Source organism: Girardinichthys multiradiatus, chromosome X (genome assembly GCF_021462225.1).
Source record: "Girardinichthys multiradiatus isolate DD_20200921_A chromosome X, DD_fGirMul_XY1, whole genome shotgun sequence".
Classification (NCBI taxonomy): domain Eukaryota; kingdom Metazoa; phylum Chordata; class Actinopteri; order Cyprinodontiformes; family Goodeidae; genus Girardinichthys; species Girardinichthys multiradiatus.
In genome coordinates, this window is record NC_061817.1 from 27,290,839 (window position 1) to 27,312,840 (window position 22,002).

General features: G+C 39.1%; 3 protein-coding genes across 3 annotated transcripts; all 3 read left to right on the top strand.

Annotated features, from left to right (window-relative positions):
- The first annotated feature begins 4,977 nt into the window (after positions 1 to 4,977).
- LOC124862223 (suppressor of SWI4 1 homolog) lies at positions 4,978 to 12,674 on the top strand. Its single transcript, XM_047356039.1, has 12 exons — positions 4,978 to 5,193; positions 5,416 to 5,586; positions 8,138 to 8,239; positions 8,329 to 8,379; positions 8,567 to 8,737; positions 8,928 to 9,004; positions 10,813 to 10,920; positions 11,026 to 11,149; positions 11,238 to 11,316; positions 11,509 to 11,638; positions 11,715 to 11,872; positions 11,960 to 12,674. The coding sequence occupies exons 1-12, from the start codon at positions 5,179 to 5,181 to the stop codon at positions 12,433 to 12,435; spliced, it is 1,662 nt and encodes a 553-aa protein (XP_047211995.1). The 5' UTR covers positions 4,978 to 5,178; the 3' UTR covers positions 12,436 to 12,674.
- An 810-nt stretch (positions 12,675 to 13,484) lies between these two features.
- LOC124862224 (P2Y purinoceptor 11-like) lies at positions 13,485 to 14,806 on the top strand. The gene is made up of 2 exons (XM_047356040.1): positions 13,485 to 13,620; positions 13,718 to 14,806. Exon 2 carries the CDS (start codon positions 13,741 to 13,743, stop codon positions 14,656 to 14,658), a length of 918 nt encoding a protein of 305 aa, XP_047211996.1. The 5' UTR covers positions 13,485 to 13,620; positions 13,718 to 13,740; the 3' UTR covers positions 14,659 to 14,806.
- Positions 14,807 to 18,352: 3,546 nt separating this feature from the next.
- LOC124863173 (eukaryotic translation initiation factor 3 subunit G) lies at positions 18,353 to 21,128 on the top strand. The gene is made up of 10 exons (XM_047357441.1): positions 18,353 to 18,461; positions 18,539 to 18,585; positions 19,202 to 19,293; positions 19,429 to 19,488; positions 19,581 to 19,685; positions 20,045 to 20,240; positions 20,360 to 20,470; positions 20,564 to 20,700; positions 20,847 to 20,953; positions 21,032 to 21,128. Exons 1-10 carry the CDS (start codon positions 18,439 to 18,441, stop codon positions 21,045 to 21,047), a joined length of 894 nt encoding a protein of 297 aa, XP_047213397.1. The 5' UTR covers positions 18,353 to 18,438; the 3' UTR covers positions 21,048 to 21,128.
- The last annotated feature ends 874 nt before the right edge of the window (positions 21,129 to 22,002 follow it).

A 22,002-nucleotide genomic window follows, 5' to 3' on the forward strand; every position in this document is an offset into this window, starting at 1 on the left:
CGGTCCATCAGGAAGCTGTTGATCCACTGACAGGTGGAGGCTGGGACGTTGAGCTGTGTGAGCTTCTGGTGGAGGATGTCTGGTATGATGGTGTTGAAGGCCTAGCTGAAGTCTACAAACAGGATCCTGGCGTACGTCCCTGGGTGGTCGAGGTGTTGCAGGATGAAGTGTAGACCTAAGTTAACAGCATCATCTGCCGACCTGTTTGCTCGGTAAGCAAATTGCAGGAGGTCCAGCAAGGGGCCTGTGATGTCTTTCAGGTGCTTCAACACCAGCCACTCAAAGGATTTCATGACCACAGACGTCAGGGCTACAGGCCTGTAGTCATTTAATCCTAGGATGGTGGGTTTCTTGGGCACAGGGATGATGGTGGATCGTTTGAGGCAGGAGGGGACCTCACATTTCTCCAGTGACTTGTTGAAGATCCTTGTGAAGATCGGAGCCAGTTGATTTTAAAATGAACTCTAAAATACACTGGGAGCCAGTGGAGAGAAGCCAGGGCCAGAGTAATATGCTCCTTTTTACGTGTTCCTGTTAAAAGACGTGCTGCAGCATTTTGCACCAGCTGCAGATGAGCAAGTAAGGACTAGCTGACTCTGAGATAAAGGGAATTACAGTAATACAATCGGGATAAAATAAAAGCGTGGATTACTGTTTCCAACTGTTGCCTTGGAAGAATAGCTTTTATTTTTGCAATTGTTCTCAAATGATAGAAACTAGACTTCAATCTGGCCCTTATTTGAGTGTCAAGTTTAAAATCGTTGTCTGTCTTAAAACCAAGATTTGTTACCATGGGCCTAACATACGCTTCCAAAAAGTCAAGGTCAGCCGGAGGGCTCTGACATCTTCCACTATATCTAAAAACAAGAACCTCAGTCTTATTCTCATTAATATGTAAGACGTTTAGGGCCATCCAAGCTTTAATATCCTGAAGACACACGAAAAGAGGTGTAATGGACCCCACATTGCCTTGCCTTAAAGGCACATAGATTTGACAATCATCGGCATAGCAGTGGGAGGAGATGCCATGTCTTCTGAAAATAGACCGTAGATTTTAACTGAATATAAACAATTTTGTCCAAGTGTTTTTGACATTAGAGGAAACTTGGAGATGGGCCTAAAGTTCCCCAGCACATTAGGATCAAGACCAGGTTTCTTTATCAGGGGCTGCACCACAGCATGTTTAAAATTGGTAGGAACTACTGTGTTTTCACAAAAGATGCAGGTGTGGAGCAAAAAGACGCAATTTATCTTTATGAAAATAATTTATAACTTTACAATTTATTTTGTCATAAAACTGCAATCCAAATATTACATTTTGATAGGCTACACACAAAAGGAAGAAAAGGACCAAGAAATAAGAGGCTTCTTAGTATGTTAAATATTGGCAGGCAAACCCCCCTCAGGCTCACAGAAATGGTTTAACTCGGTGACTCATCAACCAATGAGAAACACTCACCCATTCAAACTGGACAACTGGACAAAAATGGCTTAGAATGTGACTTTTGACGCGTTGACAACACGTTAACAACACGTAGAAAACATGTTAACACGTTATTTGTGCGTTGTCAACGTGTTATATATGTGCGAGAAGTCACATGTTTTTGAACTAGCTGGGTTTCCACAGTTCCACATGTTCGTGGAAAGCTCAGTTTTTGTCACACAGTAACCGTGTATGCTTAACATTACAGCAGTCCTGAAAATATTACTTCTGGCCAAATGTTTCGTTAAAGTAAGTGCCGGACAGGAGGCCATTTCGGCGCAAAACCAGCTGAATTACGCTTGCATTTTCTTCCAATCAGCATCCATGCATGACTGCATAACGCGTTGCCTTCATGTTTTGTAGTAAAATCCGTGATTTCAAAGTCTTGTCCATTGACTGAAGTTAAAAGTGGGAACGAGAGGGAGATATACAAACAGACAAATTAGACAATTTCAGTCATTTCACTTAATTATTTTGACGTTGAAGTCTGAAGAAGAAAAGAAAAAGCATGGCCACAACCATTTTTCTGAATGTCTGGTAGCCCAACTGAAACGATAGTGTTGAAAATGGAAACAAACATAAAGAGTTTTATAATTACCGCATGCTGGCTAAAACTATTCTGTGTAGGTAAAAGTCACTTTTATTCAAGGAGCTCTTTCCATGCAAGCATTTCTACTTCAACTGTGGAGGAATCATTTTGCTAGGTAGTTAAAATTACAGGCTAATATATGTCGAAGGCTAAATATAAGGCTCTCTGATATAGAGCAATAAACAAAAAATGATGAATAAAAAGGAAAATATTACTTAGCTGTCTGCTTGATTTTATTAGCATAATAATAGACCCAATGGTAACATTAACTACCTAAAGTTGAAATTACAATGTGTTATGCTTATGAACAACAGATAAGAAAGGGGTTTCTTGTTCTTAACAGCAGACTGACTGTAAAAATGTAGAATCAAGCAGCAAGTACTGCATCACCTTTCCATGCCCCAATTTTATTTCCTCTTTTAAATGGGCCTCATACACTGTAGTAATGTGCTGTACAAACTGATCAACACTGTAAGTGGAGGCAATGTTCAAAAAATTATTTTGAAATGTTGCTGAAGTTTTGTCATTTATGATTAATGTAACTTATGGTACCTTTCTCATTTGAATTCTGTGAAGTTCCTTGTAAGGTGGTGACTTGGTGGTGCCATTATTAGTTGAGACCAGCAATAAAGTTAATAGTGTTAACTGAATTTGCAATTTTAAGTTCAATTTTATAAACATAAATTAACATAACTTGAAGACGTAAGTGCTATAAACATAAACATAAAAGTGTGAGTTGAAAGGATGTATAATGTTATGTTATTTTGACAAAGGAAAACTGGTTTTCTCCAAGGCAACATTTAAATGTGAGTTGTTTCAACTCAGAGTTTCAATTTCAATCAATAAATAAGCATTAGTTAAAAAATGTATAGCCGGGTTTTCTGAGTTGAAATAATCTATAATATCTATAATCTATTTATTTATTAGATAATACAATATCGTAAGTTACCTCAATTCAAGAGTATAGGTTCAAACAATGCATGTAAATTAAGCACTTTACCGTTCTAAGTGAAATAAAGTCTATCCTTATAAATGGGTTAACTAATGTTTTGTAAGGCAGCAATTAGTTGAACTACCCTAATAATTTTTACTGTGGTTTGTGATTTGAAATGAAAGGTAGGTCTTAAGTTGAGCTGCATGAAAGTGTGGTGAGTTATATTGATATTGGTAATGGTATATTATTAGTGTAATGTTTCAACTCTGTCAGATAACAGTCAAATAATTTATACTGTTTTCTCACCTGATTCAGTGAGTCTCTTTTGATTACTATGCATGGCAGAACATTGATTTATTTCATTTACAAATTTTGCAGCATAATTCCAAGAAAAGCGAGGCTATAAAAGCATAAATATATAATGTTTTTATATTTTAATTTTATAAATACATTTGGCAATGGATGCCCGTTTTTGGCTTGAGCACCTGCTTCCAAAAACGTCTGTGCATGTTCAGACCAGCACCAGATACAACTGGGATGTGGTGCTGGTCTGGTTTTAGCTTTCTGGATAACTTTAGTATCTTTAGTATCATGATACTGTCTCCCAACATCAAGTCAAAGCCTAACAAAGTAAAGGCCACACCTCAGTGTATATTAGATGAACTTTTAACAGCATTTTGGGTGTTTACAATTGAACAATATAATTTCACAGTGACAGTTGATTAACCAGTGACCATCACTGATTGATGATGTCAAGTTCGACAGATTCTCTTTTTCAAAATAAATCAACTATTGATATAAGTAAAAAGACACAACATTTTGAGATTTTGAGATGTGTAGGTTTTTACATTTCTGCCACACAATTATTTCGATAGAATTTTCCCATGAAAAATTTCTAAAAACCCTCCAAATGTTGTGAAAACAGGCCAGATTTTAACAACTCGTCCAAAATTATTTTCTTCCAGCCCAACGTGTTCAAAAGAAGCCTAACTGGAAAGAAACCAGTCCAGTCTGGCAAATTGAACAGCCCTACACAGGTTACCCCAATCCCAAGAGAGAGAGTATGTGGTTTTAGAAGGGCAGTGGGAGTCAAACTATTTTGTTCTGCAATTTAAAAAGAGTTTTTCGGTGCTCCTGTCATCTCCTCACCTCTTGTTAAATATTTTTCCATGCTTTTGTCCTTCTCTCAATACCTGTATTATTTATTTTAACTCCTTGCCTGTCATACAGGATCCAATTACCGAAATGTGTTGATTTTCATCTGTAAGAGCACTCTTAAATACATTAGGATTAATCTTTTTAGTCATTCAGTTACAGCCTGTATTTATTTCTGCTTTAATTTTCTTTAAAACTTTAGAACATCAATTTGGATTTAGTAGATTTAATTCATTAAATGGGACTAAATAAGTTTAACCATATAATGCGCACTTGTCATCTGCCTTGTACTGGTCAAAATTATTTAAATCTTTCATTGTGTGCTTCTCTTCTGCCCTTTTCTGGTCAAAATTGCATCCTACATTTAAAGGGGATTGGTCCTACAGGCCTTGATAGATTTCTGTTTTAGATAGGAAAACATGAAACGGAAGCATGTAGTTATTGTCGTCAATCAGAAAAAGTTGGACATGTTTTGATAAGGTGCAACAAGTATACAGAAGAGCATAGCGTAAACATATGGCATCACTACCAAGTAGAGAGGAAAATCACTTACTATAGATAATATATTGCAGGAAATATCTAGAAAAATTAGAAATAAAGTGATGAGTTTTTTTGGGTTGTTTAACCGTGTTTAATTTATGCATTTACCAAGGTATATACAGATAAGATCCTTATTCCCTATATTCGACGTCCACACTCCAGTTCGATAGACGGCGGTAAATGCACCTTGAGTTGGTTTGCCAACCGCCGGAAAAAAAACTCTAAAAGAAGAAGAAGTTGCTCGGTAGGAACTATCACGCACAAGTGAGAAACACGGACATTTCAGCGTGTAGCACACAGCGAGAAAACCATGTGGAAAGAGCGGAGTCAACTTAGAAGCGAACGATTTCTACTTTAGTGGTTTGATACAATTTGCTGAAACAAACTTACAATGATCAGTATGGTTAGCTTAAATATACTTTAGCAACATTTATCGAGCTTTTGGGTGATATCTTTTAGTCGGCTTCGAGTTAAATCATGGGAAAATCAAAGGTAAGTGCCCGGCCTAGCATTCAACTAACGGGTAATAAGCATTGACATAGACGTACATATCAAGGAAGGCATTGTATGATTCACTTGTGATAATATAATTTAGAACATAAAGCCCTTGCTGATAAATATTTATAGCTGTGTGTTACGTCTCAGAAATGTGCTGCTTAAATGTGTATCCACTGTAATGATTTCTGTGCGTGTTTTTCTGGTTTTTATTATTAGACCAAAAACCAGAAGAAATCCCGAGCCCAAGCCATCCATGTAGCTGAGGATGCCTACAGATCTGTGCCCCACTCCTTCGTGTTTCATCGGGGTCAGGTTGGAAAAAACGTGGGTCAACTCGTCCAGGACATGCGGACAGTCATGCAGCCCTACACCGCGGAGTCTCTGAAGGTCGGTCCTCTAAAATCAAGAAGTTTCAAGTTCAAAGGTTCAAATTTATTCGGCTTAAAAGTCCGGAACTACTAGTTCTGAGCAAATTTCTTGATTACATTGTCTTACAATTTGCATGCAAAAGTGACCTCAATAACTGCTCGTGGCTCTAAGTAACTAACTTTTGACAGTGAAGCACGACAAGCTCTCCAACTTTACGAGACATTTTAATTTAAAAGTGATCAATTTAATTGCTTTTTATATTTAAACAAAGTTCATCCTTTTATTTTTTTTAAAATACACTGAAATTAAATTAAAGTACAACAGCACATTGTGACATCAAAATTACTGAGATACAACTTGGACACTGAAACAGTTTTGATACAAAGCAACCTTGTGTGGAAAATGGCAGCGATTGCCGATGTATGAGCTGCTTAAACCAAGGACCTTGTAATTGTTTACTTTTTCTTATTGCTTTTTTTTTTTCTTTTTTTCCAGTTTAGATAAACATTATTTAAGTTTATTGGGAATAATTAATTCAGAAACTTGAAGGAAATCTGTTCTCAAAATAGTGTTTAAAAAAGCAACATGGTTCAAATGTTGAATTAAAGGAACAAAACTCTAAATATATAAAGCTAAAATTTGCATATTCCATCAGTGTTAAACGGTCTGCATTAGTATTGTGATCGTTGTGCCAAACCCACTCATTAATAACTAAACACAATACGCCTTTTTGACTGTGACTGCTGGTTATTAAAACATCTGCCGTAATGTCCTCAATACTTCTAAAACACGCGTAGCTTTGTCATTTATTTCCAAAGGACTATCTGACGTGCATCTCACTCTGCTGAGGATCTTAGTTGAGAGTGGTATCTGAAGAAACAGCCATCAAATATGAAGTCCCCTTCCCCTTGATTATGCAGCTTGTAACATGTTTCCTTTGTGGTTCCATTTATTTGGTTGTTAGTAACTTTCAGGAGTTATTCCCTTGCCTTATAATCAAAGCTCTTTAAGTGTGGGTAATTAATGACTAGTAGCTATAGCAGCATTATTCTCCGTCTTCAGGTCTCTTCTATAGAAGTGCTCAGCTTAACCTCTTGTAACCCAAGGCGTTTTTGTGGAGTTTTTGCCTCCAAATTACATGGCCAAATTTAATTGAGTTTTTCTCAGCAATTACAAACTCTATTTAAATAAGCTTGGTGTCAAATTAAAGGTAACACTCTGGAGATTCAATCAGAAGTGTAAATATCACAGTAGCAGCTATTGTTTCAGAGATGATGAGGATGGCACACAGAAAAAAAATGAAGATTTTTTCGCTCCTGCATTGTACAGTATATAAACCTCTTAGCAATATCATGAGGAAGGCTACAAACTTTAGAAAACCCCAAATCCACTTGTGGACGTTACCTGTGAAATGTTTCATGCACCTGAGGTAAACTAAAGCAAAGTTACAGAGGTTTTAGTAAAGACATTCGTAAGCGTTTTTCTTTTTGGGACCATATGGCACATTTCGGCACAATTTGGCACCATCTGCAAAAGTGGAGATTTCTTGTGTTTTTACTTGAAAAATGTAATAAACTACTTTTTACATGTCTAAAAACAGCCTGTTTTTGATTTTTTTGTGGCAGACAAATCCATTTATTACGAGACATCACGAAGCACTAGTGTAAAAAGAAAATTAATCTTTAAAAGTATTTTGCAATAAAACTAAAATGACACCTTTTAAGCAGCAGAACTTCATAATCCAGCTCATCATTGATCTTGTCGGGATAAATAAGCTCTTCGTCTTCAGATGAGGAATCCTCTGCACAGACTTCAGTACCGCAGTCCATTGTAATTAGGTCCAAAGCTTTAGTGACGGTGTAGAACTTTGTGCAGGAAGCCATTGTGTTTCAAAAACAAACACTCGAACATGCAAAATGATCACCACAGCGCATAAACAGCCAGAGGTAGGAAGGTCCGGTGCGTAACAGCTGTAGCGACTGCGCTACAGCGTACTCAGTGTTTACAATAACAACCTACATTACGCACGCCAATAACTCAAGTTTGGATTGGCCGAATTGCACACATGACCCCTCCTTTTCATCCTTAGAGCCAGTAGAATAAAGTTATCTCAACATCTTTCACGTAAATCCCACCAATCAGGAAGCAGAGGTCGAGACATCCGGTGAATCCATTTTGTAGAGTGCGTTTACTTCCTGCATTTTTCTGATTCAACTGCTTGTAGTTTTAACTGTTTGGTGTTCGTAGAAATGGTTTATGTCAGCTTTTAGCCAAGAGTCTGATGTTTCAGAGGATACCACACGTCTATGTTTAAGTAAGGGAAATTGGAGCAATAAATGTAGAAAAAAAAAAAAAGAACCTGGAGCTTCCCCCATTTCCGGGGGAGGCTTAAGAGGTTAAGCGCAGTGTCCACAAAAAATAAGGTGTACAAGTTATGACTTTGAGAATCGCTGCTCTAAATGCAGCTGCCCCGAGATGTTAGTATTGCTGGCCAGAAAGAATAGTCTGCTTTGTTTTAAGAATGCAGTCACCCACTCATCATGCTTGTGCGTCTGTCTTTTTAAACCAGGTACGGAAAAAAAATCTCCTTAAGGATTTTGTGTCCATAGCAGGGCCGCTGGGAGTGACCCACTTCATTATCTTTGGCAAAACCCCCAACAGCATCAACATGGTGAGACCTATAAGTAATCGTGACCTGCAGTTCTTATGTGAAGACTGCGTTGCCATCAGTTCAACATTTCCATTTTTTTCTTCGTGCAGAGACTAGCTCGGCTTCCCAAAGGCCCCATGCTTTATTTTAAGGTCCTCAAGGTAAGTTTTGTAACACGCAAGTCAAATTTGTCGGGTTCAGGTGATGATGCATAAAATTTTGATTGTAAAGTGATGCTTTTCAAAGTAAACGCACTGATGAACCCAACCCTCTAAAGTCATATAATGACTATGATGACATTTTAATCCACATTTGTAAGGACTTTTATGTTTCATCTCTCTCTTCCAGTATTCCCTTATTAAAGATGTGGTTTCATCTTTGAAGAAGCACAGGATGCATGAGCAGCAGTTCACCCATCATCCACTTCTCATCCTCAGTAACTTTGGAGTGGATGGCATGCATGTGAAGCTCATGGCCACCATGTTCCAGAACATGTTTCCCTCCATAAATGTCCAAAAGGTGCGTTTAGAAAATCCATAATAATTTTTTTAAACACCATCTAAATGTGCTGATATGATGAAAGTATAGTCTTCTGAGTATTTGTGAAGATGCTTCAAAAGTAAACGCTTTCTGATTTGTGGTGGAAGTAGGTTTTCAGCATGGTTAAAAGTTAAAGCATCGGGTCTAATGAAATATTCTTTTTTTGCAGGTAAACCTCAACAGCATCAAGAGGTGTGTGTTGTTCAGTTTTGACCCAGAGTCCCAGGAAATTCAGTTTCGGCACTAGTAAGTAATAAGATTTGCTCTGTTAAGATTGTGATGTAATAAACAGCCTTTTGGAGTGATGGGCTCAGATGATGACAGATTACGACTTGATTCTGTCATGATGCATGTCCAAAGTAAACGCACTGATGGGCCTTCACACCTTCAACCAGAGTTCTGTTATACAGGTCCTTCTCAAAATATTAGCATATTGTGAGAAAGTTCATTATTTTCCATAATGTCATGATGAAAATTTAACATTCATATATTTTAGATTCATTGCACACTAACTGAAATATTTCAGGTCTTTTATTGTCTTAATACGGATGATTGTGGCATACAGCTCATGAAAACCCAAAATTCCTATCTCACAAAATTAGCATATCATTAAAAGGGTCTCTAAACGAGCTATGAACCTAATCATCTGAATCAACGAGTTAACTCTAAACACCTGCAAAAGATTCCTGAGGCCTTTAAAACTCCCAGCCTGGTTCATCACTCAAAACCCCAATCATGGGTAAGACTGCCGACCTGACTGCTGTCCAGAAGGCCACTGTTGACACCCTCAAGCAAGAGGGTAAGACACAGAAAGAAATTTCTGAATGAATAGGCTGTTCCCAGAGTGCTGTATCAAGGCACCTCAGTGGGAAGTCTGTGGGAAGGAAAAAGTGTGGCAGAAAACGCTGCACAACGAGAAGAGGTGACCGGACCCTGAGGAAGATTGTGGAGAAGGGCCGATTCCAGACCTTGGGGGACCTGCGGAAGCAGTGGACTGAGTCTGGAGTAGAAACATCCAGAGCCACTGTGCACAGGCGTGTGCAGGAAATGGGCTACAGGTGCCGCATTCCCCAGACCTGGGCTACAGAGACGCAGCACTGGACTGTTGCTCAGTGGTCCAAAGTACTTTTTTCGGATGAAAGCAAATTCTGCATGTCATTCGGAAATCAAGGTGCCAGAATCTGTAGGAAGACTGGGGAGAAGAAAATGCCAAAATGCCAGAAGTCCAGTGTCAAGTACCCACAGTCAGTGATGGTCTGGGGTGCCGTGTCAGCTGCTGGTGTTGGTCCACTGTGTTTTATCAAGGGCAGGGTCAATGCAGCTAGCTATCAGGAGATTTTGGAGCACTTCATGCTTCCATCTGCTGAAAAGCTTTATGGAGATGAAGATTTCATTTTTCAGCACGACCTGGCACCTGCTCACAGTGCCAAAACCACTGGTAAATGGTTTACTGACCATGGTATCACTGTGTTCAATTGGCCTGCCAACTCTCCTGACCTGAACCCCATAGAGAATCTGTGGGATATTGTGAAGAGAACGTTGAGAGACTCAAGACCCAACACTCTGGATGAGCTAAAGGCCGCTATTGAAGCATCCTGGGCCTCCATAAGACCTCAGCAGTACCACAGGCTGATTGCCTCCATGCCACGCCGCATTGAAGCAGTCATTTCTGCCAAAGGTTTCCCGACCAAGTATTGAGTGCATAACTGTACATGATTATTTGAAGGTTGACGTTTTTTGTATTAAAAACACTTTTCTTTTATTGGTCGGATGAAATATGCTAATTTTGTGAGATAGGAATTTTGGGTTTTCATGAGCTGTATGCCAAAATCATCTGTATTAAGACAATAAAAGACCTGAAATATTTCAGTTAGTGTGCAATGAATCTAAAATATATGAATGTTAAATTTTCATCATGACATTATGGAAAATAATGAACTTTATCACAATATGCTAATTTTTTGAGAAGGACCTGTATGTTGGGTTTTTTCTGTCCGTAATTGAGGCAATAATTATGTTTTTTTTTTTTTTTTTTTGTTCTTCCAAACCTGCAGCAGCCTGAAAGTCGTCCCTGTGGGCATGAGCCGGGGAGTAAAGAAGCTGATGCAGGAGAAGTTCCCCAACATGAGCAAGTTTGACGACATCACAGAGCTGCTGGTGAAGTAAGGTTCAGTTCTCACAGCACTTAAAGAAGTCGATTGGTTTTATCTTACATAAACTGAAATGTAGCATATCTGAAAGTTTTGCGTTATCCACAAACTCTTCAGGGGAGCAAACTTGTCTGAAAGTGAAGCCGAGCAGGACGGCGAACACAACATAACCGAGCTGCCACAGATGTACTCAGGAAGAGGCAACATGCCGTCCCAACAGAGCGCTGTCCGTTTGACCGAAGTGCGTAAGAAGCTGCTATAAAACTTTAAGCACTTCAGTGATGTTTGGATGTTGTCAACGCTACCTGTTTCCCTTTCCATCTCTTTAGATCGGTCCTCGTATGACTCTGCAGCTGGTGAAGGTCCAGGAAGGGATGGGCAACGGGAACATTCTTTACCACTCCATGAGTGAGTTTCTGTTATTCCTAACTTGTTTCTGCTTGATTTGTTCAGATGGACATGATGACAAGAGCAATATGAATTCTATGATTTCTCTCTAACAGTAAACGCTTACTGATTCATCCTGAGCTCTGTGTTGACTTTATGCACACATGGCTCAAACTGTTGCTCAGCTGGGATATTTTTGTACCATGTTTGCAGTATCCAAAACTGAGGAAGAAATACAGGAGATCCTGAAGAGGAAGGAAGCCAAGGTGAAAGAAAAGGAGGAACGCAAGAAAGCACAGGAGCAAAATGTGGCAAAGAAGAAAGAGAAACGAGAAGAGAACAAGTAATTTGGACCTAAAATTATTGGGCAGCGTTCCTTTTTAACTCATTAAGTCTATAAAACATTTTTCTTTTTCCAGGAAGAAGAGTCTGGAAGGCATAAAGAAAAAACGAGCTGAAGCCGAGGAGGACAGCGAGGTGGAAGATCCAGGAATGCAGGAAGATCGGGCAGCTGCTGTTGAACCTGACGATGATGTGGAGTACTACAGACAGGCTGTGGGGGAAGAACCAGATGAAGGTGAATATCAAAATCAAACAGCTGTGCACCCTTGGTTGCACTAATGTTACCCTAAGCCCCTAAAACGTTTTTGTTTTTTAAATGCAGATATGTTCCCCGGTGCCAAGAAAAGGAGACGCTCAGAAAAATCGCACGAAGGAGCCAAGAGGAGAAAGCTGTCCGCTGGTAAACCCTCGAAAGAACCAGATTCTAAATCACCAAAAAGAAAAGGTGCAGCAGGACAGCATAGAGACAAGACAAGAAATGCTGTACAGGGAAAAGGATGGAAGAAGTCTAAAGATGGAAAAGGATGGAAGAAAAAGATGGAAGAAAAGGACGGAAAAGGATGGAAGAAGTCTAAGAATGGAGAGAAATCATTTGGGAAGAAAAAATGGGCTCAAGGAAAAGCATTTGGCTCTAAACAATCTGGAGAGAGAGAAAATAAATTTGCACGGAAAAACTTTGATGGAAAGAAAAACAAGGACAAATCGTTTAAATCGAAAGGTCACAAAGGTAAGTCTGACTTCAAGAAGAAAGGTGCAGGCGGAAAGCAAGCTTTTACACGGACCAAAGGAAAAGCCTGAACTTTGGTTTTCTTCCCTTCATTTGGACTTTATACTAAATGCCTTTCCGGTGCTTTGGAACAGCACCAAATGTATTTGCTCCTACTGTCTCAGTGTTTGAACACTTAATCTGAGTGAATCTTGCTGAGCAACCTAAAATAAACAAGAGGTAAAAAAAGTTGCAAAAAATGTCCTTTATCATTTGTGTCGACCACTGAACAACAATAAGCTTTTATTCTGATTAAATATGCAGCTCTGAATTCCCTGTGTTCTGTCTTTTCTTTGCACATATTTTTACATATCTAAATGTCTATAAAATCATATATTTGGCCTAAATAAACTTGAGTGGGACAGTTGATGAGTTTTTCAGTCCTCTCTATAGGACATTAGTCCTATAATCCTGGAAATGTTCTTCAGGTGTAAATGGTGTTAAAATTTGCCAACACACGTTTTAGATCAAATTTTGCTCTGAAACGTGACAAAGCAAAACAGGAAGTCTATTTAGTTCAGCCTATGTTTATCACACTTTGCGAACCGACTCTTAAAATAAAAAGTCTAGTTCCTTAAACAAGCATTGAACTGAAGACACATCCTCTAACTATCTTTAAAGACAGCCTTCTGAAAATTGAACACCTGTTGGTATCCTCAGCTGTATGACCCTATTTATTATTTTAAATATTGCAGTCTCAAGTACAGCTTTGCTTAGAAAACATTTTACAACCCTAAAAAGATAATCTGCTTATTGCATTGTGGCTTCTTTAGGTCATAATGGGCATAAAATGATTCAACAAAACCAATTTATGTTTTTGATTTTGAGTAGATTATTACATCTGCTGTGTGTTAAAAAGAATTTGACAGAATGGGCATGTTTATTCTCATTACTGTGAGTTTTAAGGAGTTATTTTAGTACCGTGTTGTACATACCCACTCAAAATCTGCAGAAGGATATCTTCATTTTTAGTCTTTTGTGCACTTTGAAAGAAAAACAGTTCTGAGTCAACCTAATAAAATGCATGGTGCTGGTGTAACAGCAGTTTTCCTTCTGCATATTGCACAACACAAGCAGGGGCACAAGGAAGTGATGTGTTCGTCTGAGCTGTTCTCAGATCATCAGATGATTGAGGAGTGACTCCAGTCTTCAGCCTTTTCATCGACGAAATATCAAATCAAGGCTTTACTTTAGTGCATTTGCATGTCTGCCTAAAGGTAGGCTGAAGTTATTTTTTATGGTTTCTAGACTGTAGCAGATGGAATCTGTAAGGACTTGAAGTTTTACTACATTCTGTTTCAATGTTATTTTTAGAGTAACCACGAGCTGAAAGCAGGATGGTGATTAAATTCTCAGACTGTGAGAAGTTTCAGATCGGTCTGCTCCCTGCCGTGTATGGGGTTGAGTTTGCCGTTGCCTTGGCAGGAAACCTGTTTGCCTTGTGGGTGCTATTCATCAGAAAAAGACGAAACTGGCACTCCGGTGTTGTCCTCTCCTGTAACCTGGCCATCAGTGACCTGCTGTACATCCTCACCCTGCCTCTGCTGATCGTCTACTATGCATTGCAGAAACACTGGGTGTTCGGCGAGGCTGTGTGTAAAATCGAGAGGTTTCTTTTCACCTGCAACTTGTACGTGAGCATCTTCTTCATCATGGCAATAAGTGTGAACCGCTGTGTGGGCATCGTGTGGCCCTTCTTCACCCGGTCCCATGTGGAACCGTCCCATGTCAAAGCCATCAGTGTCATCATATGGATTATTGTTGGAGTCATCTCCTGCCCTGTGCTGACCTTTGCTTCTCTTTGCAAACACAGTTACAATAACAATACTTTATGTGTGTCCTTCTGTAACCAAACATCTGATCCGAAGTCTGTCCTTACCTACAACATGTTTCTTGCTGTGTTTGGCTGCCTTGTTCCCTTTATAATAACATTTACTTCTTACTGTTTTGTGATTCGGGTCGTGTGGAAAAATGTCAACATAACGACACTTGAAAAGCGTCAAGTTGCCTTGTTAATCTCATCCGTGATCGTCCTGTATGCTGTTTCCTTTGTGCCCTATCATGTCTTCCAAATCTATCATCTGTATTTGAGGATATATCCCCACAACACACACTGTTGGGTCTACAAAATGTACCAAGTGTCCAAGGGGCTGGCAACACTGAACATGTGTATCCATCCGATTCTCTACATGGCGGTGCTTGACAGTATCAGAGTAGCATGCTGTGGAAAAAGCTCAGAAGACAACATTGGATGAGGTAGTAGAGCTGGTGGCTTTTGTGTGAAGAGCATCCTTGTTTCAGACTACCCATACTTCCCTGCACGTATCTTTGCAGGACTGCTAGAGCTCTGTACTAATTACATTTATCAGGCCTGTTTGTAATAAAGATTTTTCCTTTTTCTTATTTTATTACAATCCTGTCTAATTTATATTAAACAAGTGGGGTAGCGTGTTTTTTTTCTTTCTTGTCAAACTTAACTGTTTTAGATCATCAAACAGGTTTATGTATCAGAAATAACAAGAGTAACTACAAAAAGTCTGCGATGAACTGGCGACCTGTCCAGGGTGTAACCCACCTCCTGCCCATAGACTGCTAGAGATAGGCACCAGCTTTCCTTTGACTCACCATGGAAGAAGCGGTAGAAAATGAATGACCACAAAAAGTAGTTTCTAAAGGATGATTTACTTTGTTAAGGGAAAAAACTATTCACATCAACTGTGTGCAAAGATAATTGCTCCTCATGTTAAGTCATAAGTTACCTGTGATTAACCACGTTTTTAAAAGCTGAAATTAATTTCACTAGCTACACCCAGGCCTGAATGCAGAATATATAAACTTAAATAGAACCTGTCTTACAAAATGAAGTTGGCAAAAGGATGTTAAAAAACATCAAATCCTGCCCCACTCTAAAGAAATTCAAGAACATCTATCATTCTGGAGAGGGTTACAAAGCCATTTTCTACAACACTCCAGCAAACCATATTGAAATTCATCTAGTTCAGGATTGGTCAAGGAAGATTTCCCTCTCCCCTATAAGAGTCCAGCTCACTCTGAGGAATCCCAAAGCTATTCTGACAAGAAGGGACAGTTCCTCCAGCTTAATCTGGTAATTCCCCAGTGGGATGCTTTGAAACATACCTTTATTTCCCCTTTCATTTCCTCACAGCTCTATTACAGTTCTCCTAAAATTAAACCACAAATTTCTGTACTGCTTTTCTAAGGCTCTGCCAAAAGATCTCAGCCAGACTGAAATTTGGACTTTGACGGGGCCAATACGTCTTCATTCCTTTCTCTTTCCAACCACAATGTTGTAGATTTAATGGTATGCAATGTGGACGAGTGACAAATTACATTTACAAGAACAATTTGTCTGTAATTTGCTCTTTTTTGCATAGTTTACATACTTGAGTATATTTCAATTTAAGTAGTTCACTATTTTACATTTTAAATCCCATCCGTTACTGAGTAAAAAACAAATTATATTAGATAATAAAAACAAACAGTGGAAGCAACGATCAAGCATCTGAAACTAAAAATAGCATCATTTGAGCCGACCAGGTGCTCACCTAATTACAGCGGGTAAGAATCAATAAGTGGACAGAATGTGGTTTATGTTCAGGACTCTGACCATGTAAACATGCTAAATAATATTTTAACAATAAATGTAAATAATATCAGTTTTATCTGGCACTTATGATTATAATATTGCATTGGCTGAAAACAGAGGATCAGGTGCTTAGTTTGGAGTCAGGTATTTAACACTATTAGATATTAGGGATGGTGGATATATTGGACAAAGGATGGGATGAAGATCAGAACTGCCAGGTTCTGGGAAGAGGAAAACCACAGAGAAGCTTCATAGATGTAAGGAAAGATGCAGAGGATTTGGTGTGACAGAGAAGGATGCTGAGATGGGGGAGATGATCAGCGAATCCGACAGGCAGCAGCTGACAGAAGGAATTTAGAAATTAATATTTACACATATAACCTCCCAAAGATTCATAATGTCATATGTTGACATGTTTTATTTTTGTCTTGCCTTTTCACTTATAAAGTTGCTCCTTTAATTAACAACAGTTTGAGACTAATATCTATTCCTTTACGAAACGTATGAAAGGGACTTTCTTCTGCTCATAAAACAGTAACTAAATTACATTTTACCTAAAGTAAAATTTTAATGAGGTACTTTTTACTTGTATTTGAGTAAATTTTTAAAAAGGTAACATTTAATTTAAGTAAAAGTCTATAAAATAATATACTTTACTACATCATTTTTGTAATCTTTTTACTTCTGAAAGCCAGATGTACTAAAGATGCTGAGTACTAATGTACAGGGGTTAAACAATGAAACTGAAACACCTGTCATTTTAGTGTGGGAGGTTTCATGGCTAAATTAGACCAGCCTGGTAGCCAGTCTTCATTGATTGCACATTGCACCAGTAAGAGCAGAGTGTGAAGGTTCAATTAGCAGGCTAAGAGCACAGTTTTGCTCAAAATATTGAAATGCACACAACATTATGGGTGACATACCAGAGTTCAAAAGAGGATGAATTGTTGGTGCATGTCTTGCTGGCGCATCTGTGACCAAGACAGCAAGTCTTTGTGATGTATCAAGAGCCACGGTATCCAGGGTAATGTCAGCATACCACCAAGAAGGACGAACCACATCCAACAGGATGAACTGTGGACGCAAGAGGAAGCTGTCTGAAAGGGATGTTCGGGTGCTGTATCCAAAAAACATAAAACCACGGCTGCCCAAATCACGGCAGAATTAAATGTGCACTTCAACTCTCCTGTTTCCACCAGAACTGTCCGTCGGGAGCTCCACAGGGTCAATATAATCGGCCGGGCTGCTATAGCCAAACCTTTGGTCACTCATGCCAATGCCAAACGTCAGTTTCAATGGTGCAAGGAGCGCAAATCTTGGGCTGTGGACAATGTGAAACATGTATTGTTCTCTGATGAGTCCACCTTTACTGTTTTCCCCACATCCAGGAGAGTTACGGTGTGGAGAAGCCCCAAAGAAGCGTACCACCCAGACTGTTGCATCCCCAGAGTGAAGCATGGGGGTGGATCAGTGATGCTTTGGGCTGCCATATCATGGCATTCCCTTGGCCCAATACTTGTGCTAGATGAGCACGTCACTGCCAAGGACAACCGAACCATTCTTGAAGATCATGTGCATCCAATGGTTCAAACATTGTATCCTGAAGGCGGTGTCGTGTATCAGGATGACAATGCACCAATACACACAGCAAGACTGGTGAAAGATTGGTTTGATGAACATGAAAGTGAAGTTGAACATCTCCCATGGCCTGCACAGTCACCAGATCTAAATATTATTGAGCCACTTTGGGGTGTTTTGGAGGAGCGAGTCAGGAAACGTTTTCCTCCACCAGTATCACGTAGTGACCTGGCCACTATCCTGCAAGAAGAATGGCTTAAAATCCCTCTGACCACTGTGCAGGACTTGTATATGTCATTCCCAAAACGAATTGACGCTCTATTGGCCGCAAAAGGAGGCCCTACACCATACTAATAAATTATTGTGGTCTAAAACCAGGTGTTTCAGTTTCATTGTCCAACCCCTGTAGATGGTGTAGCAGAAAAGAGTCACTTGCTGCTGAGGTTACTTATAGAGTCAACAATGTATTTACAAATATAGCAGCTTTCCAGGCAAGAAACGATGTGGCTTTGTTATAGCTTACCTTATAGGCTAAATATGTATACATATGTCGTTTTTGTAAATTATATTGGCCTTCTGAGAATAGAAATTGTCACACACACACACACATATACATGCATACATACATATGTATATGTATGTATGTATGTATATGTATACTGGTTAAGTGTTTGTCATTTTTTAAGAGTAAAATAGTACAAAGAACTAAATTAGTCTGTAACTATAGGACAGAAACATTTATTATGAAAAAGCTTCGCATCACGTCTGACTCTTATTGCGAAGTTCAAATCCCGGAAGTGTGAGTTTACTGCTTCGCGGTGAGCCTCTTGGAGCTAGGCTATCAGAGAGGATGCCGTCGATTGAATACGACGAGTAAGTTTAATTATACAAAAATTCCTAATTCTGCCTGCGTTTGCGGTATTTTACGAATTTCTGTCTCCCTTTTCTAGCTCAAAGCCCAGCTGGGCCGACCAGGTCGAGGAGGAAGGAGATGAAGGTAAGGAGCATTTTAGCTGGGGGAGCTAACGTTAGCACAGCTCTGATAGGGCTCAGTCCGCAGGGGGAGAATGAGGCCCGGCTAGGCGGCTTCCTCTTCCACGTGGTTGTATGGCATTAAAATCGAGAGAAAAATGTACCCACCAACTGTTGGGGATTGCAGTCACATTTGTCAAATAATTTAGTGATTGGTGTAAATGGTTTATAACCGAATAGTTAAAAAGCGACCCCGATGACAGCGGCGGCGGTTTTCCTGCACGTTAAAGGCTGTTAACAGAAGGTTGCGTTGACAAGGCCATTATGATGTAGGCGTTAATCACACCACAGGTTGATTAATAATCAACTTCATTATTAAATACATTCGTTAAGGCATACGTTAGGTTCTAAATAAGGTTATAACAGAAATGTGACATTTGGAAAAATTTTACTTTTCTTTTGAATCTGAGAACGATTGTAATAACTGGTGATCTTATTGTTTTCTATGTAATTACGTGACATGTCAGCTCATGTCTTGTTCTTAAGGATTTCTTTTCAATAATTTCTTCTCAATATATTTCTCGATCTCTTCTCCCAAAGTTTGGAAACTTTGATCAAAACTCGCATTCCTTTTTCAACAGGCACATTGCCATCTCCAAAGGAAACCATAAAAGGAAACATAAAAACTGTCACCGAATATAAAATTGATGAGGATGATGGGAAAAAATATAAGGTAATTATTACACCACTATATAAAAAGTTTTTGTTAGATGTGCCATGGCATTGTTTTTTGTATCCAGACACTTCCATAACACCTAAAGTGATGATTTTCTATATAGTATTTATTTATTTTTTGGTTGTCGTCTAGATTGTGCGGACCTTCAAGATCGAGACAAGAAAAGCTTCCAAAGCTGTTGCCAGAAGAAAGGTTTGTGTTCACATTTTATGAAGTCAAAGGTGCATTCATTCACTAAAATGATCAAGTGTTTTAAAAGTCACCTGTGATGTAATATTTTGCAGAATTGGAAGAAATTTGGCAACTCAGAGCGTGATGCACCAGGTCCTAATGTTGCTACCACTACAGTCAGCGATGATGTCTTCATGACTTTTATCTCCAGCAAAGATGTGAGAATCTGTTGCATTTGCTTGTCTCTTTCTCTCCACAGTTTGCTGTTTCATTTTTGCACACAAAACCCAGCAATTGTGAGGTTACATGTTGATAAATGAAGCATGACAACCCCACAAAATTATGAAGAATTTCTGTTTTTCTGACCCCTCATTTTGTAAATGCTTTACTGTGGGTTGGATGAAATGTTTTGGAAATCTGCACTTCCTTTTTTGACTTTGAAAACAACTTTGGGAACTTTCTCAAATATATTAATTAAAGGAGTAAGAAAATGAAGTTATGGTATGAAACATACTTTAAATGCTGAATTGATAATGGATTGGAATGTAGTCTTGTGCCTGAATCTTTCTTTCTGCAGGACCTAAATACCCAAGATCAAGAAGAAGATCCCATGAACAAACTTAAAGGACAGAAGATTGTGTCCTGTCGCATTTGCAAAGGCGACCACTGGACGACCCGCTGTCCATACAAGGACACCCTGGGCCCTATGCAGAAGGAACTGGCTGAACAGCTTGGCCTTTCCACTGGAGACAAGGAGAAGTCTCCTGGTTCTGGTACCATTTGTTCACAGTTTTTATAGTCAGGTTATCTGTAATGTTTTTTTTTTTTATTGAAGATGTGTTGTCAATAAAAAATGGCTTGCTCTTGTTTTTTTTTTTTTTTTTTCTACTAGCTGAACCAGAACCTGTGCAACCTCCACAAACCAAGACTGGCAAATATGTGCCGCCAAGCCTGAGGGATGGAGGCACGCGAAGAGGGGAGTCTATGCAGCCTAACCGCAGAGGTGAGTATTAGTGAAGGAGCAAAGACATTCTGCATTTCAGTTACTGTGTGTTTAAGCATTCTTCTGATTAAACACTGAATGACAACCTTATAGCTGATGACAATGCTACAATCCGTGTGACCAACCTGTCTGAGGACACCCGTGAGACCGACTTGCAGGAGCTTTTCAGACCATTCGGCTCCATATCAAGGATTTATCTGGCGAAGGACAAGAATACAGGACAGTCCAAGGTGGGCAGTCACTCTATGCTTTTTTTTTTTGGTCTCTGCACTGCTGAGTGAATTACCATTCGGTTATATCAGTTATTAGGATTTGATAGACAATGACAAGAAATGGCAAGTTCCATTTTCCTGATCTGATGTCTTCTTTCCTGCAGGGATTTGCTTTCATCAGTTTCCACCGGCGGGAGGATGCAGCCAGAGCCATCGCAGGAGTTTCAGGATTTGGATATGATCATCTTATTCTCAATGTTGAATGGGCCAAGTAAGTCGGTTGTCACTGTTGCATACTGAGTTAGAAATGTGTTTTCCTGTTGCCAACATCATTTATTTCTCTTTACAGACCTTCAAACAACTGAGGAATTCATCAGACATTCGAGATGCCAGATTTTACTTCTTTAAAATGTGGCCGTTACCTAAATAAAAATAATAAATTGTCACTTTGTAGTTTTCTTTGTCAGAGACCAAAAGAAAAGGTTTTGTTTTACTAAAACCAAATCAATGTCCGTCACAGTGAACAGGACTTGGAGTATGAGCTGATACTGTATATTCACATTTTAACAGTTTCATTTTAAATAGAAAGACAGGATTTCTTTTTTCCTTATAATGCAAAAGCTTATTCCAGAGGAGAGGTCTTGAATACACAGAAGTGACAGTTAACATAAATTACTTGGAATTAGATTAATAGACTTTATCGAAGTTCAGTCATTCAAAAATGTGAACTCAGATTACTCACAGTGATATACAGGTCCTTCTCAAAAAATTTGCATATTGTGATAAAGTTCATTATTTTCCATAATGTCATGATGAAAATTTAACATTCATATATTTTAGATTCTTTGCACACTAACTGAAATATTTCAGGTCTTTTATTGTCTTAATACGGATGATTTTGGCATACAGCTCATGAAAACCCAAAATTCCTATCTCACAAAATTAGCATATCATTAAAAGGGTCTCTAAACGAGCTATGAACCTAATCATCTGAATCAACAAGTTAACTCTAAACACCTGCAAAAGATTCCTGAGGCCTTTAAAACTCCCAGCCTGGTTTATAACTCAAAACCCCAATCATGGGTAAGACTGCCGACCTGACTGCTGTCCAGAAGGCCACTATTGACACCCTCAAGCAAGAGGGTAAGACACAGAAAGAAATTTCTGAACGAATAGGCTGTTCCCAGAGTGCTGTATCAAGGCACCTCAGTGGGAAGTCTGTGGGAAGGAAAAAGTGTGGCAGAAAACGCTGCACAACGAGAAGAGGTGACCGGACCCTGAGGAAGATTGTGGAGAAGGGCCGATTCCAGACCTTGGGGG

Coding starts and splice junctions, on each gene's coding strand:
- LOC124862223 (XM_047356039.1), top strand. Junction 8,738..8,927: donor CCTCCATAAATGTCCAAAAG/GTGCGTTTAGAA, acceptor CTTTTTTTGCAG/GTAAACCTCAACAGCATCAA. Junction 10,921..11,025: donor ATCACAGAGCTGCTGGTGAA/GTAAGGTTCAGT, acceptor CAAACTCTTCAG/GGGAGCAAACTTGTCTGAAA.
- LOC124862224 (XM_047356040.1), top strand. CDS start 13,741: ATGGTGATTAAATTCTCAGACTGTGAGAAGTTTCAGATCGGTCTGCTC.
- LOC124863173 (XM_047357441.1), top strand. CDS start 18,439: ATGCCGTCGATTGAATACGACGA. Junction 18,586..19,201: donor CGAGGAGGAAGGAGATGAAG/GTAAGGAGCATT, acceptor CTTTTTCAACAG/GCACATTGCCATCTCCAAAG. Junction 20,701..20,846: donor AGAATACAGGACAGTCCAAG/GTGGGCAGTCAC, acceptor TCTTTCCTGCAG/GGATTTGCTTTCATCAGTTT.